The 17,567-nt window shown below is 33.7% G+C and overlaps 1 protein-coding gene across 3 annotated transcripts in view; it reads right to left on the bottom strand.

Annotated features, from left to right (window-relative positions):
- Window positions 1-17,567, bottom strand: part of LOC139488805 (probable E3 ubiquitin-protein ligase HERC4) — a 248,104-nt gene that overhangs the window by 9,160 nt on the left and 221,377 nt on the right. For all 3 annotated transcript variants that reach the window (XM_071274726.1, XM_071274728.1, XM_071274727.1), the window contains exon 25: window positions 811-919. In XM_071274726.1, coding sequence (XP_071130827.1) covers window positions 811-919 — 109 coding nt within the window. The remainder of the gene's footprint in view (window positions 1-810; window positions 920-17,567) is intronic.

The raw sequence follows: 17,567 nt of genomic DNA, 5'->3' as shown, positions 1-17,567 counted from the left end.
TTAATTGAATTCTTGGGAAAGGGCTATAACTCAACAATGAGAAAAGTTAAAATCGTGAAAATTGAACTTGACCTTCATTAAGTCACCACATATTTATATTTTGAAAAAAAATCTTCAAAAGCATTTTCATATAAATGAACAGACACTGTTTGGCAGCAACCCTCATGTAAACCCGCCCGCAGGCCTGCCCGCCCAACCGCATATAATCAATAATCAATAATCAATAATTTACTACAAAAATCTGGTTGATAATATATAACCAGTATGTATTTCATAATAACATATCCACATGTCAATATAAAAATAAGGAGATGTGGTGATATTTTATCTCTAATTATCCTCTATCAACAGTTAAATCTTATGCCTCGATCACACGGATATTTAATTCGAATTGAATTCGAGTCGATTCTTCTTTGATCAATACTCGATAATTACGTCAAATTTTCTTGCTCTCCTCTGAAATTACCATTGTGATTTCTTGTAAAAGGTGACCATGCCTGACACATCAAAAACAAAAAAGAACACATTATTTTTGAAGATCTTTCGAAAAGAAGGATGAAATGTGTCTGTATATCGTCTAAAATTCATTAGAGAAACAGATCCCACCACTATATCTCGTGAAATACCATAATATTTTATCCATTTTCAAAATTTAATTTTGAAATGTTCAAAACGCTCAAGGAATCTAGCTAGCAATTTTAATGTGAAAATGTGACTCTTTCGTGTTCATAAATATCGTATCACACTTGATGCAGTGGTAGAATCTATATTCATTGGCTAAATCATTGTTTGTCAACCTTGATAACTTACCAGAACTTTGCTATCACAGACCTTAAGGAAACCATCACTAAATGCAGTATATTGTTTTTCTATTGATCCATTAAAAATGTAACTGATGTACAAATCTAAGTATTCTTTTCTGAAACAAAATGGAAAAGGTAATGGATGAAGTATAGTTATTCTTCCTTTCAGATCCAATAGACCACTTTCGATTTCATCCGTCACCGTAAAAAACTCGTCAATTATACGCGCCTTTATGACTATCATTTACCATATAGAGGGGGTCGCCTGTACCCCTGCACTATTTACGTTCATCAAGCGTCTTAGTGATCGTCATTGTGCAGGATAAACTAGAAATAATGGTTGTTCTGTAGGTACTTAATGACAATTCCCTAATGACAGCAATGCTGATTGTCAATTTTGAGAATTCAATTTGCCGAATAATTCGTACAATATAGAATTATAGTTTTCCAACCACTCGCTCAACATTGGAATGGAAGTGACGTCGCCCCTAAACGCACAAATGATGTTCACTAAAACCAGAGTTTTTGACGGAAATGCATCGAACTCGAAAGTTGTCTATTTGGAAGCAACAAATGCATAAAGGGTTATTTTCATTTTCTTTTCAAAGTATTAATTCATTGAATTGTTTTAAATTTTTAAAGTGGTACACATATGTATATTGCTCATGTATGATACCTTTTATATAATTTTGAAAACCAAAAGTCTTTTGTTTTGTATGTGATATATTACTGACAAAAACTTATATCTATATTAAAAGGCAAAAGGTGTTCAGTCCACAGTTACATCTGAAAAGGAAAGTCAAGTACATATTAATTTATGTGTCTAAAACAATAGTATCCAAAGAGGGTTAAAATGTCTTTTAGTGTCATATGCTTTCATTCATCTGTGAGGAAAAAGCACGGGCACTCGTTTTTCCTCCTATTTACCTTTATATAACACGGATGATTCCGACAACAAAAGTAGGCGTGTTATACACCATTGTGAAGATAAATCAATTTAGATTTACGAAATAACAAGTTTTAGTGGGGTTGACAGCCGAGAAATCGGCATACAACAGAATTTCGTCACCGCCTGACATTTTTTTAAATCGCGAGTTAAGTACCTTGTGTTATATAAAGGTATGTAGGAAAATAGGGAAAAAAATATTCTGAGACGAGTGCCTGTGGGAAAAAGTAAAATAAAAATATACCAAACTCTCAACAATTTTCAAAATGGAAAGTCTGCAGTCAAATGGCAAAATCAAAAGCTCATATAAAGAATGGATAACAACTGTCATATTTTTGACTTGGTACAGGCATTTCTACTGAGATAAAGGACTGATACATTGTATATGTGTTTATCAAAAGTACCCTGCTTATATATTTGATATTCCAGACGTGCGTTTCGTCTTCACAAGACTTTATCAGTTATGCCAGTGTCACACATTGGCGTATAGGCCGACGTGCACCAGATGTACAGAGAAATTTAACTAAATTCACTTAAGAGGAACGCTAAGCAATCATTAAATGCACGTTGTATAAGTTTAAACTACATTGTGAAATGCTAAGGTATATGCTTCCTGAACAATTTAAGACCAGGAAATTTTTAAGTAACATAAAAATTTTCATTTAGCTCTAGCATTTTTCAAATGTATACCTGTTCGCTACATACATGTAAAACATACGTAACAAGCACATGGGAAAATGTTATAGATAAGTTTGGGACACGTTAAGAGCATGTTGTTTTCGCCTCAAGATCGTACAACTTTTTTTTTACTTGGACGTATGCAGTAAAGCCCCCTTATCATTATTTGAATAAATGTTCAAGTTGTGACCATTTGAAATTGTTTTTAAACAATTTTCTAATAGACTTCTATGTTCTATTTTAAGTCATATCGGCCATGTTTGTTGGATGGCAGAGTCATTGGACACATTTTCAATCAAAATACCCTACTAAAAATTGTGAGATCTTAACCTGATGAACTTTTCTACCCCATGTTATAATTGCTCTAAATGCTTTAGTTTTGGAGATATATGAGCTAAATACTGCATTTTAACCTCATTTTCTATTTTTATCCATGTCGGCCATGGTCGCAGGCAAGGTTGTATCTGGTTTTAATTTGTCTAAGTAGTTTCAGAGGAAAATTCTTTATAATAAGATTACAAAAAAATAAAAATAGATGCTCCGCAGGGTGCAGCTTTATACGACCCTGAACAGTTGGGGCAAGTATGGACACAACATTCAAGCTAATGATACAGCTCTGAATTCGGATTGCGATAAAAATTTTGACAAATAAATACGAGTTTCTGACACAAAACAAATGTCAAGATCTTACAAATCTATTGCGCAATATTGTGCAATTAAAGATTTCTTCTTTTAACTTGTCAAAAATTTGGAATTTGAGAAATTTGAAGAAAAAAAAATGAAAACACCTACCCTCCCACTTTTTTGTCAATTAGCTCAAAACCTGACATTTCTTTTTACATAATACTAGAACACACCCGTGATATCGCGGGTCCGTGACTGATATATAACTATGCGTATGCCTTATTTTAGTATTGGTATTGTCATCTGATAAAGTCATGCCGATTATAACATGTATAAGGTGCACATTTTTCTCTGCTTTCAAAATCTTTCTGTTTGAACCCGTCGACCTGGAACCTATCAATTATTGGTAATATTAATAATTTGGAAAACAAAAGGACCTGGAATGGAGTATTTTTTACTCAACAGTATACAGCAAAATTCTAAATACACTGTTTGGTGGTGCGCCTGTCAGATGCGGAACGTACAGATAAGGTAATAGGTAACAGGTGAATATACTATTGGTATCGGTGTCGGACTCGATCCGGAACTTCTTAATTATTGGCAATATTAATTACGTGGAAAACAAACGGGCCTAGAGTGGTGCAATTTTTAATTAACACCATTGTACTATATTAGTTATATATAAAGTTGAATTCTTTGATTCATTGTTTTTACGTGATGACGGCTGACAAATTGGACCTCGTAATTTTAGTATTAAAGATACAAGTAGTGTAAGGGAGGTAAATCCGAACATACCCAACATTGTATGTTAAATGTTTTAGAATTACCCCCCTTACACTGGTTTAAATTGTCTCAATTGTCCATTGACCAGAAATACCTAGTTTCTCCCCTTTTTTGCCCCTAATTCCAAAATATTTTGAGCCATAACCCCCTTAAGGTAATACTAGCCACCCCTTCATGGTATGGAAACTTGTGGTTTTATTTCAGAGAGCTTCATACACTAAAACATAAGTTATTGTCTGATAACTACAAAAATGATTATTTTGGGCCCCCTTTTTTGCCCCTAATTTCTTAACTATCGGGACCATAACCCCCAAAATCAATCCAAAACCTTCCTTTAGTGGTATTGAACCTTCTGGTAAATTTATAGAGATCCATACACTTAAACACAAGTTATTGTCTGTAAAGTAGAAAAATGCTAATACATAACTTTTTGTCCTGAAACTAGATAAATGCTGAGTTTGGCCCCTTGGGCCTCTAATTCATAAACCTTTGGGACCATACCCCCCAAAATCAATCCCAAACTTCATTTTGAATTTATAAACATTGTGTTAAAATTTTATTGATTTCTTTTTACTTATTCAAAAGTAATTATCCTGAAAAACTCCGTCTTCGGACGACGCTGACGCTGACAACGACAACAGCACAGACGACGACGTGATACCAATATACGACAAATTTTTTATAATTTTTGCGGTCGTATAAAAAATGTTAAAAATTGACTATAACTCCTTTGAGGGGGCAATTGACAATTTTGGTCATGTTGACTTGTTTGTAGATCTTACCTTAGTTTGCTTAACATTGTTGCTGCTTACAGTTTATTATGGAACGCCATGATTGCCTTATGTTAATGATCAGCATTATATGCAGTGGTCACAACATTATATGCAGTGCTCACAACATTATATGAAGTGCTCACAACATTATACGCAGTGGTCCAAACATTATATGCAGTGGTCACAACATTATATGAAGTGCTCACGACATTATATGAAGTGCTCACAACATTATTTTTTTTGTTGATGAAGGTGATGATCGGTGATGGTGATGGTGATGATGATGTTTGATGTATGATGAGATTGATGTATGATGAGATGGTAGGAATTCAGATTCAGTTAACCTTTGTTTTTTAGTGGAAAATTACAGAATCCATAATTGTTAATGCCCACGAACAAGTTTAAACAGTTATTAAAGTCATGTTATCATTAAGGCAGTATACAATATTTAAAACTGATTGAAATAAGGAAATTAAGAAGTATGATCAATTTACCACAAATTTATTCCACACCAGGGCAATTTAAACTTATTTTGATTATCATTTTCATCATATTCACAACTTAATATGTATATACTTTAAGTGTTTAATAAATTTCTTTGCCGAACGCAGATGGATACGACCACAGAGGTCCAACCCTGAACCGTTGGGACAAAAATGGACACACTTTTCACGCTTGATACCGGTCTGAATTTGGAATGTAATTAAATATTTGACACATAATAGGTTTCTGAAACAGAATAACTGTAGTCAAAGAACTTAAAATTGATTATATAATTTGAATTTATAATTATTTTTTTTGCACAACGCTGTTGCGAATTGCCCCAACCCCTCCAAAAATTAAAAAAAATACACCTCTTTTTTTTGTTGATTTTGTGCAATACACTATGCTGTTGCATATTGGCCCCAACCCGAAAAAGAAAAGAAATATGTATCCCCCACTCTTTTTGCAAAACATTTTTTGTATATGAAGAATTTTTTTTTTTTAATTTCTGAAATCTGATGAGATTTTTTTTTTCTTTACACATAATTTTAAAGCAGTGTAAGGGAGGCAATCAAACATTTTTGGATTACCTCAATATATTTGGATTACCTCAATATATTTGGATTACCTTCCTTACACTGGTTTCAAATTGTCTTAATTGTCCATTAACCAAGAAACCCTTGTTTTCCCCTCTTTTTTGCCTCTAATTCCTAAACGTTTTGAGCCATAACACCTCCCCCTTCATCCACCTTTTCAAGCAAATTATAACCATCCCTTTATGGTATAGAAACTTGTAGTATTATTTCGGAGAGATTTAAACACTGAAGGACTGGAAACTAATAAAATGTTTATCTGGACCCTATTTTTGGCCCCTAATTCCTTGAGGCTGAGACCATAACCCCCAAATCAATCCCAAACTTTCTTTAGTGGTTATAAACCTTGTGTTAAAGATTAATTGATTACAAAAGTTATTACCCGGAAACTATCTGTCTTCGTTGACGCCGATAATTTTATATTTTTTTTGCAGTCCTATTAAAACATATAGATTTATAAACATATATAATTGTGCATTTCTGATCATTTAACTCTAAATATATATCTTCAGATTACTCGGGACTGCAATTAAGATATGTTATGACCAAGTATTTTTTTCAAGGAGAACCAAATACCTGTCAGAAGTATACTGTTCATTGCATTTTTAAATATTTTTTTTTTTATTAATAATGGTCAGCGATGTTATTCGAAATAGAATTTTACTTAAACATTTACGATTTTCAATCTTATTTTAAAAAGGCATGGCACAGCAATGTTTAGTGCAAAATAACTAGTTTGTGAATTTAAATCCTTTTAGATATTTAATTCGGACTACCGGTATGCTATACATAAAAGTCAAATTAGTTTCGACAATTTTCCAATTTTCACCCCGTGAGTGATCCATATACAGGAGAAAGGAGCCCCACTGAAACAATCAAGATCCATCGTCAAAAATAAACTTTCCAGATAACAAAAAATATTCAGATATGAAATTTTCAACCTCTTTCATTGATTCTTACATGGGATATGGAAAAAAATTGTTAGCAAAAATAACAGAAATCCCCAGACTATAGACAAGCTTGTATGTGAGAAGAATAAGAACGCCAATAACAACACCGAGAAGACTTCACAGTAAAACAAACACCAGTAGTCAGCACTTCGGTGTTGACATGAATATCAATTATGTGGTCATTATTTTTTTTTTTTTTTATAAATTTCCCGTTTACAAAACTTTGCATTTATCGAAAAACTAAGGATTTTCTTATCCCAGTAATAGATAACCTTAGCCGTATTTGATACAACTTTTTCGAATTTGAATCCTCAATGCTCTTTAACTTCGCACTAATTTGGCTTGATAAATATTTTAATAATAGCGTCACTGATGAGTCTTGTGTAGACGAAACGCGCGTCTGTCGTACTAAGTTATAATCCTGGTACCTTTGATAACTATTAACTAGAAGTTCTCCATTAATATAATTATATGCAATTATATATTGACATAATAACGAGTATCGTTTTTTTTGTGCTTCTGTTACAAAAATGTTGTGGGGACCTTCAATTAAATCAAAGAATTGCTCAGTAACAAATAGCATTCCTCTTTTATGTGTTGTTGCTATCATCTGGACCTTAACACAAATTTGAATCTTTTTTCAAGGTCAATTGTTATCAAAGAAGTGCGATCTAAAAGATATCATTCTTCTATGACTTGTAGTTGTTTAGATTTTGTATCTTAATGTATTTTAACCAGAATTAATTTAGGTCAATATGACTCTTTTTTCATGGACAATCGTTACTATCCAATAAAGTAAATCATTCTTTTTTACTCACAATCTTTAAACCTAAATGCAAAACTTAGATGTACGATTTTTTTTTATTTGTTGTTAGTGGCTTTGAACTAGCTGTCAGTAACTGCGAGTACTCTCATATCAGTACTTAGTGTCTTTTTGTTGTTGGGATATACAAGTACCCAGCCACGTCCCATTCTGTTTTTTGTTAGATGTATTAATTTATATTTGTATCCATCAGATGAGTTAAGCCTTATTCAACTGATTTTCATAGTTTGTTCTATGACCTTGTTCTGTTACACCACTGTCCCAGGTTAGAAGGAGGGTAGGGATCCCGCTAACATGTTAAATCCTGCCAAATTCTGTATATATGTGTCTGTTCCAAGTCCGGAGCCTGTATTTCAGTGGTTGTCGTTTGTTAATGTGTTACATATTCGTTTTTCGTTCGTTTATTTGTTAAATTAGGCCGTTATTTTTCTCGTTTGGAATGTATTACGTTTATCATTTCAGGGCCTTCTATAGCTGACTATGCGGTATGGGCTTTGCTCATTGTTGAAGGCCGTACTGTGGCCTAAAGTTGTTAATTTTTGTGTCAATTGGTCACTTGTGGAAAGTTGTTTCATTGGCAAGCATACCACTTTTTTCATATATTAACCGTGCAGGCTGACGAACAAACGTAGTAAACGTTTTATTAACCCCTATAAACTCAGTTTTCATAAGAGATGAAAATGTAAAACTGGGTCTTGAAAGGGTACATTTTTCTTATGAAAGTTTATATCTCTATATAAGACTGCTGGTCATATTTAGAAGACAAACTGCTTGGCGTGCTAAAAAGCTTGTAAAAAATTTAAAATAATTGATGTAACGTTATGTTTAACACCTACAATGAAATGCTTTAAACTGCATTTTCCATATCTGTTAGATACTTATTCATGTAAAAATGCCAAATTCTGAAAATCGATGCCAATAATGACTCTATCATGACATATAGAAGGTAGCGTAATATATGGCACTTAGTTGTTACAGAAAGCTGACTATTTTATTTAAAAGGTAGTTAAGCTTTTTAAAACTGAGTACTGACTATTAGTCCGGCGGCTACAAGCATATTTCAGACCAATTGTGCACATCCTGCTACAAGCATGAAATTTGGCATAGACCTTCCTCAGCTATTACTCTTTTATTTCAGATAGGGAGGCATTTAAAAAAAAATGTCTCACTTCCGGTAAAAACTTAAATGGCGGACTCCATACTTAAATCAGCCCAATATCAAAGGCTAGTATTTGAAAAGGTGTTATTATCATGCTACAACCATAATATTTGGTACAAATCTTTGTTTTGTACTACTATTGGATATATTATATTGTTTAGATGTCTACAAAAGTCCTACTTCCAGTAAATTTCCACATGGCGGACATTGTACTAAAATAAGCAAATTGTTTTAGGGAGGGTAATTGAAATGTGTTTAAATGTATTGCTACTATCATTACATTGTGCAGGAACCTTTCATTGGTGCTTCTAATGAATACAATGTATAAGATATCTGTCTTTAAAACCCCTACTACCGGTGATATTCAAAATGGCGGACATAAAAATATCAATTCATTATTTAAATATTCAACTTTTTTTCAAAATGTATAGAAAATGTAGTTTTTTGTGCTGGTCATTAATATTTTGGCTTTAGGTTCTATTCTGTTGTAAATGTTAAAATACAAAGTTGACACTTCCGGTAAAAAATATGGCGTAAATTTCAAAGATGAGTACTCAATCCATATCTTTGATGTAGAGTTTTGGATAGATTGATTTAAAAAAAATCAGTATAATACTTAAACATTTTTAAAATTACTATTATTTGGCCAAAAATACATGTATATGCACAGTCCCTACCACATGCACACAAAGCAGTGCACTGGAGACCCAATTTTTAACATTAACAACGACCGAGACATCCTTTCTTACATCCACAATGTACAAGCTTTTGACAAAATGATGAGGCCTCAGAAAGAGTTTTTTTTTAAAAGGGATCCTCTTTGTCCCTTCGCCATCCATTAGCGCCTGGACTGGGTAGCATAAGAGCCAATCCAATGCTCGTCCCCCTAAATATCTTCCCTAGTATATTGCACGTTTTAAATGCTGGAAAATAGTAGACCAAGTTGAGGAAATTATAGCCTCAATTGGCCTTCCCTTTTGTGCAAATATTTATTTTTTTGCTTCGTTAACCATGTTAGCCCCATATGATGAGTTTGTGCGATCTTACAGTAAAACCCCGGTAATTTCGGTTGATCAATCATCATTCTTTATGTTAAAGACACATCTTCAAATGCAATTAATGACTCCCACGCAGTCTTTTTTTCTTTCCAAGCAAAGAGAGAACCGTATCACAACCGGTAAAGGCATTGATCACAATAAGTGTGTGTGTGATCACTTATTGCCTAGTACATTTGAAAGACCATTGATAGACAGTATTCCAAAGTGGTTTGCATTCCCAAACACAATCCACAGTTCGTCTACCCCTATGTCACGGAATAGCGAAACAGTAAGGACAGCATCATCAGTATCGACTGTTCGAATCATGACTCGTTTAAGTTCATGTTTCACTGCATCAGACACATGCACCATGATTCTAGTGTCAGCCTCTTAATGTGAACATGGTGCTAAATTTGAAATACATCACGTGGTGGATAAGACTGAAAATCCTGAGCATTTGTTGCTACAACTACCATACTCATCAAAAATTTCATCCACTCTTGTTACAGTTTCAAGGTATTTTATTAAGGTAAGGACATAATAATCAGCATATTCGTTAGGAAACACCTCGAAACTGTAACAATAGTGGATGTAGTCTCGGATGCGTACATAGACAATACTGGTAGTTTGAAGGCTGCTACAAGAAGCAAGAGCTACATTTTGGGGAAGGCGAATACACAGACGAATCCAGGGTCAAAACAAATTCCTCAAAATTGGCAAAGTGTTCTGAGAGATAACGGCAATAAGAAGGAAGTTTTAGTTTTCATTCACAGCACCTTGCGCAATAAAATTTTGAGGAAAAGGTAGTTGTAGCAACAAATGCCTAGGATGTTCCGTGTTATTCACCACTTGATGATGTTTCAAGTTTAGCACCATCGAACAGTCGATACTGATGTCATTGCGGTTTCGCTATTCCGTGACATAGGGGCAGACGAACTTTGGTTTGCATTTGGAAGTGGGAAAAAATTTAGATATATATCTTTACATGACCTTTCAAATGCACTAGGCATTGAGAGATTACACGTTTGCTGGAAAAGGAACTGCGTTGGTGACATGAATGGCGTTTGAAGATGTGACTTAAGCATTTGGAATGAGTACAAAGCAAGAAAACATGCGTTTTGGGGAGAGGAAAGACTTATTGAGGCTATTCCCATGACTCGGTCTAGTCTTTTTCAGCATGTTAAGCGTGCAATATACCATGGCGGCTATGAATGAGTAACAAGTTTGGAATTGGTTCCTATGCTAACTAGTCCAGACGCTTTATATGAATGGCGAAGGAACAAATATGATCCATGGGAACCCTTTTGAACTCTTAGTGAGGCCTCTTCATCTTATCAGGAGCTTGTACATTATGGATGTAAGGAACAATACCAGTCTTTGTAAATGTGGAAAATCAGCTCTCCGATTGTGAATAAACATGTATTTGCGGGCTAACGAGTATGCTGATTGGGTATTATGTCCTTACCTCAATAAAACACCTTGAAACTGTAGCACGAGTGGGTGAATTCTCGGAAGCGTATGGTAGTTGTAGCACGAGTGGGTGAATTCTCGAAAGCGTATGGTAGTTGAAGCAACAAATGTTCAGGATATTCTATCTTATCCACCACGTTATGTATTTCAAGTTAAGCACTACGTTCACATTAAGAGGCAGACACTAGAATCATGGTGCATGTATCTGATGCAGTGAAACACGAACTTAAACGAGTCATGATTCGAACAGTTGTTACTGATGATGCTGTCATTACTTTTTCGCTTCTCCGTGACATAGGGGTAGACGAACTATGGAAGGGCAAAAAACTTTGAATCAATATCTATCAATGACCTTTCAAATGCACTAGGCAATGACTGATCACACACACTTATTGTGATCCATGCCTTTACCAGTTGTGATACAGTTCTATCTTTGCTTGAAAAGGAAAAAGACTGCGTGTGAGACATTGATGGCATTTGAAAATGTGACTTTAACATAATGAATGATGATTGATCAACCTAAATCACCGGGGTTTTACTATAAGATAGCACCACAAATTTAACAGATTGGGTAAACATATGTTTAACGAAGCAAGAAAATAACTATTTGCGCAAAAGGGAAGGCTAATTGAGGCTATTCCCTCAACTTGATCTAGTCTTTTCCAGCATGTAAAACGTGCAATATACTAAGGCAGGTATTTAGGGGGACGAGCGATTGGAATTGGCTCTTATATGCTACCCAGTCCAGGCGCTAATGGATGGCGAAGGGACAAAGATTATCCCTTTAGAAAAAAACTCTTTCTGAGGCCTCACCATTTTGTCAGAAGCTTGTACATGTGGATGTAAAAAGGATGATGTGAAAAATCGTGTCTCCCGTAGACTGCCTTGTGTGCATGAGGTGGTGATCGTGAATGAACATGTCTTTTTGGCCGAATTGTAGTAGCAGTTTAAAAATGTTTTAGTACTTAAGTAATTTTATTTTGTTTTAATCAATCTATCCAAAACTCTACATCGAAGATATGGATTGAGGACTCATCTTTGAAATATACGCCAGATTGGTTTTTTTTTACCGGAAGTGATAACTTTGTATTTAAACATTTACAGCAGAATAGAATAAGTGGTTTTGAGGATAACTTAAAGCCAGCACAATAAACAACATTTTCTTTACATTTTGAAAAAAGTTGAATACATAAAAAAAGAAATTGATATTTCTATGTCCGCCATTTTGGATATTACCGGAAGTAAGGGTTTTAAAGAAATATGTCTTATTCATTATATCCATGAGAAGCACCAAAGAAATGGTTCCTGCACAATGTAATGATAGTAGCAATATGTTTTAACATATTTCAATTACCCTCCATAAAAAATAGGCTTATTTTAGTACAATGTCCGCCATATTAGATTTTACCGGAAGTAGGGTTTTTCAAGACATCTAATCTATATAATATATATCCAAAAGTAATTAAAAAACAAAGGTTTGTACCAAATATTATGATAGTAGCATGATTATATAACACCTTTTCACATACTAGCCTTCGAAATTGGGCTGATTTAAGTATGAAGTCCGCCATTTTGGATTTTACCGGAAGTGCGACATTTTTTTCAAATGCCTCCCTATCTGAAACAAAAGAGTTATAGATGAGGAAGGTATATACCAAATTTCATGCTTGTAGCAGGATGTGCACAATTTTTCACAAAGCCGCCGTACTATATAAAGTGGCACCTTGCTTAAGTTCTTCAGTAGGAAATGAACTTGAGGTATATACAAATTTTCCTTCGATATTTCATTAACATAACTAGTTCATTCCATTCACCTCTTAGTTTCATCTTTTCCTCAGAATGAACTTCCAATAAAATAATAAAATTATATCTGTCAAATTGCAGACAATAGCAGGCGTTATCTTTTTTTCTGATATAGTTTTCAATCGAATTGCCTTGATAACATGACTTTAAAAACTGTTCAGCATTTCATATAACTTCGTGAGCACTTCATATAATGTTGTGACCACTGCATATAATGTTTGGACCACTGTGTATAATGTTGTGAGCACTTCATATAATGTTGTGAGCACTTCATATAATGTTGTGAGCACTTCATATAATGTTGTGAGCACTGCATATAATGTTGTGAGCACTGCATAAAATGTTGTGAGCACTCAGCACTGCATATAATGCTGATCATTAACATAAGGCAGTCATGGCGTTCATATATCTCTATCCATATAATATTGAAGAGAATAACAAATTAATTGCATTGAATTGTAACTAAATATTTGACACATAATAGGTTTCGGACACAGAATAATTGTAGTCAAAGAATTTAGAATTGGGTAAAAAATTATAAATCGTGCACATTTTAAAGACTGTTAATGATATATACATGCATTGGTTCAACAATTTGATAAACATTATTTTTCACAAGTCACTCGATTTATATGACTAAGGCAGCAACCATTTGATTTTCTGGGGGGGGGGGGGGGGGGGGGGGGGGGTATGGATTTTTTGGAAAAAAAAGTTTGATTCTGGTTTTTGAAGAAAAAAATAATTAGTTTTTGACCCTGAGAAAAAAAAAATGTTTGTTTCACCCTCAGCTGCCACTATATGTAATGCTAAAATTGAAAGAAAAAAATTGTTCTAGACTTGTCGTAAAAAAAAATTTGGTGGGAAAAAAATCAATAGCCCCCCCAGAAAATCAAATGGTTGCTGCCTAAGTCTATGATAAAGTTTATTTATAGAAAAAAATAGCAAAATCCTATATTTAAAAAAAAAAAAGATTTATACCAGCAAGCACCCTTAATATGACTTATTCAGGGGCAGCAACCCAACAACAGTTTGTCATATTCAGGGCAGATAGATATGAACCTGATGAACATTTTACCCGGTCAAATTTACTCTAAATGATTTAGTGTCAGAGATACAATCCAAAAACTGCATATGTTCTATTTTTAGCCATGACGGCCATATAGGTTGGTAGGCAGGGATGTTGGACACATTTAAAACATTTTAAACTACATACTCCAATGATGATTGTGGCCAAATTTGGTAAAATTTGGATCCAGTAGTTTTAGAGGAGAAGATTTTTGTAAAAGTTAACGGACGACAACCACAAATAGCGTACGCAAAGTGACGAGAAAAGCTCACTTGTGCTATCAGGCCAGGTCAGCTAAAAAGGTTACCCTACAAAATCAAAGAGCTCAACAGTAAAGGAATACCTAATCAGTTGATTACTTTCTGGACAAATGTTTTTAAAAATACAAGTCAAATAATTTCAAAGATGGTTTATTCTGCTGATGTAAGTATTAAGTACAGCTTTAAAATGTTTGTCTTTAAAATTTGTTCTTTTTTTCGTCTACTACATACTAATAACTGCTTTAATATGCTTTGCTTAGTTAGATGAACTCCGCTTCAATGTTCTTGTCAATTCATTTGATTGTTCAAGCTGCCATTTGATCAGATAACTTCTGTTTTGAATTTTCCTCTGAGTTCAATATTGATTTTACTTTTTAAACCATACTAAACCCTCTATTTTCAAAATGCCTGTGCAGTTTTTGAATTTCTGAATATAATGGTCATACCAGGGAGTTATTTAAATTTGAGCTGGCATTATACAGCTTGGTACATTATTTAGTTTAAATTTTTTTTTAGAATGGAATGAACCAAAGCATCCCTGTCCCTGATATTTAAGGTACTGCTAACAAACATATAAATATGAAAATTGATAAATATGTATATTTTCATCCTGGGTACCCAGAATGAGTATGTTAAGTCATCGTATGGAACGCCAACACTGTCTTGTTATGACCATTTTCTTTATATGATGTGCATTTACCTTTATATGATGTGCAATTGTCATTATATGATGTGCAAATATCCTTACATGATGTGCAAACATCCTTATATGATGTACAAACATCATTATTTGATGTGTAAACATCATTATATGATGTGCAAGCATCATTATATGATGTACAAACATCATTATATGATGTGCATGTATACTTATATGATGTGCATATATACTTATATGATGTGCTTATATACTTATATGATGTGCAAATATACTTATATGATGTGCATATGTACTTATATGATGTGCGAATGTACTTATATGATGTGCAAACATTCTTATATGATGTGCAAACGTACTTATATTATGCACAACGATCCTTATATGATGTGCAACTATACTTATGTCATGTGCAAATATACTTATATGATGTGTACATATCATTATATGATGTGCAGTTACCATTATATTATGTGCAAATATCTTTATATGATGTGGTTGTGTCATTATATTATGTGCTTGTAATCTTATATTATGTGGTTTGGTTTACTTCATTATATGATGTCGAAACGTCATTATATGATGTGCTTTCATCGTCCTTATGGTCAATGAACATGATTACGATTAGAATGATTACTGTCTACGTCATAACTGATTCCGATCTGCTTCTGTAAACTATAAACCCGGCTCAAATATGTGTCCATCGCTAGCGAGAGTGCAATTAATAGGAAAAATGAGACAATGCAATTTAACAAAATCAACGTTTTAAACAGTTCAGAGGGAGATAATTTAAAGATCAATTAATACAGGAGCTAATTGGAGAAAACAAATTTTGAGGCTCTTTATAGGTTGCTATTTGGGTTTAGCAAAAGCTACGTGTTGCAGGTCGTACTTTGACCTATGAGTGTTTACTCTTACAAATTATGACTTGGATGGAGAGTTTTCTCATTGGCTCTCATACCGCATCTTCTTATTTCTATTCATTACAAAATTCTTCATTGAACTCACAGTCAGTTTTAAAAATATTTCACAACAATAGCTATAGAATTATCTACTCATGCATAATATGGCGAGATGGTTTGTTCTATAAACTGTTATTGAATAATATAAATGGTAAGATGTAGAATGTAATAATTACATTAGATGTATGTTTCATTATGATACTTTATTCTGATTGGCTAACTGCACATCACGTGTTATTCCGTAAGCAATTGTATTGCTCAATATAACTTTTCATTCATGATAACACGTGGCCCCACAATAAAGTGCACAGGTGAATTAAATAAAACAATAATAAAATTTGTATTTTCATGATAATTGCTAAAAAAAAATGTAATTATAAGTATTGAATGCTTCTTTTTGTAACTTCATAGGGTTGTAAAAGCGTTGACCGTGTGCACATTTTTAGTATGAAGCGCTTCCGCGCTTCATACAAAATGTACTTCGGTCAACGCTTTTACACCCCAATGAAGTTACAAAAAGAAGCATTCAATTCTTAAGTGTTACTCCTCCAAAACCATACAAAGTCGGATAGATTTGTGATATGACGTATACATGTAGTGTTTTGTACTTCCTTTATTTGTCTTTGAAACAATCTTTTTTTCCTCAGAAAAAGCCAAAATATCCAAATTCGGAGACTGCATGCTTAATCCACGTACTGCCCGCGAAATGCAAAATGGTCAGGTTTGGTAATGTTCACAAATTTGTATATACAGATTGTTTATTTTCAACTTATTTCAATGGAGATTTTATTAACGTATTGAGAAAGGTGTGTGTAATTGTTCTCTTGTGTTTTTTTTAGGGGAAAGGGGGGGGGGGGGGGGAAGTCGTGAAAAGTTTATGTTTTTGGAATGATTGTTTTTTTCCCTATTTCACGGTAATAACTTGGAAAATAAATTAGAGGAATTCCCATCTTTCCTACGCCGTCCCCACCACCAATGATGAAAATGACAATAATTATAATTTACTTATTTTTAAATCTGTTCTTATAATATAAAAAAAGAAGACGTGGTATGATTGCCAATGAGACAACTCTCCACAAGAGACCAAAATGACACAGAGATTATTACTTATAGGTAACCGTAAGGCCTTCAACAATGAGCAAAGCCCATACCGCATAGTCAGTACAAAAGGCCCCGAAATGACAATGTAAAACAATTCAAACGAGAAAACTATTTTGCTCAGAAAAGGTTTCCCTATAAATAAGTATCAAGATAAAAGGCAATAAAACAACAAAACTCATAAGAGCCAAAATTGCCCAAAATGGGACCTTAAAATTTACCATAAAATATATTCAGACACATTGCAGTATTTTTTTTAATCTATTGTAGTTTTAAAGATAAACCTAAAATATTAAAAGTTACCGCCGTAAATCTTCACTTAGAAAAAATAAAACACAACTCTCTATATGTCAGAGACCACCAGGCCTCAGTAAACAAAAAATAAATATAGTATTTTTATTTTCATTCAGACACAAATCTAATTAAATTACAGCTATTGTGTGTCCAAGCTATGCTTACGCAGATCTGAAAACGCTCCATTTTATTTTCTGTTTAAAGACCATTGGGATTCTCGGTTTTGTCGGATTTATATACACCTTCAAAAATGTGAAGGCTGAATGTCATTGGCTTATGTAATATTTACTAGAACAGAAAGTAT

This window comes from Mytilus edulis, chromosome 9 (genome assembly GCF_963676685.1).
Source record: "Mytilus edulis chromosome 9, xbMytEdul2.2, whole genome shotgun sequence".
Lineage (NCBI taxonomy): Eukaryota > Metazoa > Mollusca > Bivalvia > Mytilida > Mytilidae > Mytilus > Mytilus edulis.
This window is presented reverse-complemented; position numbering and strand designations above follow the sequence as displayed.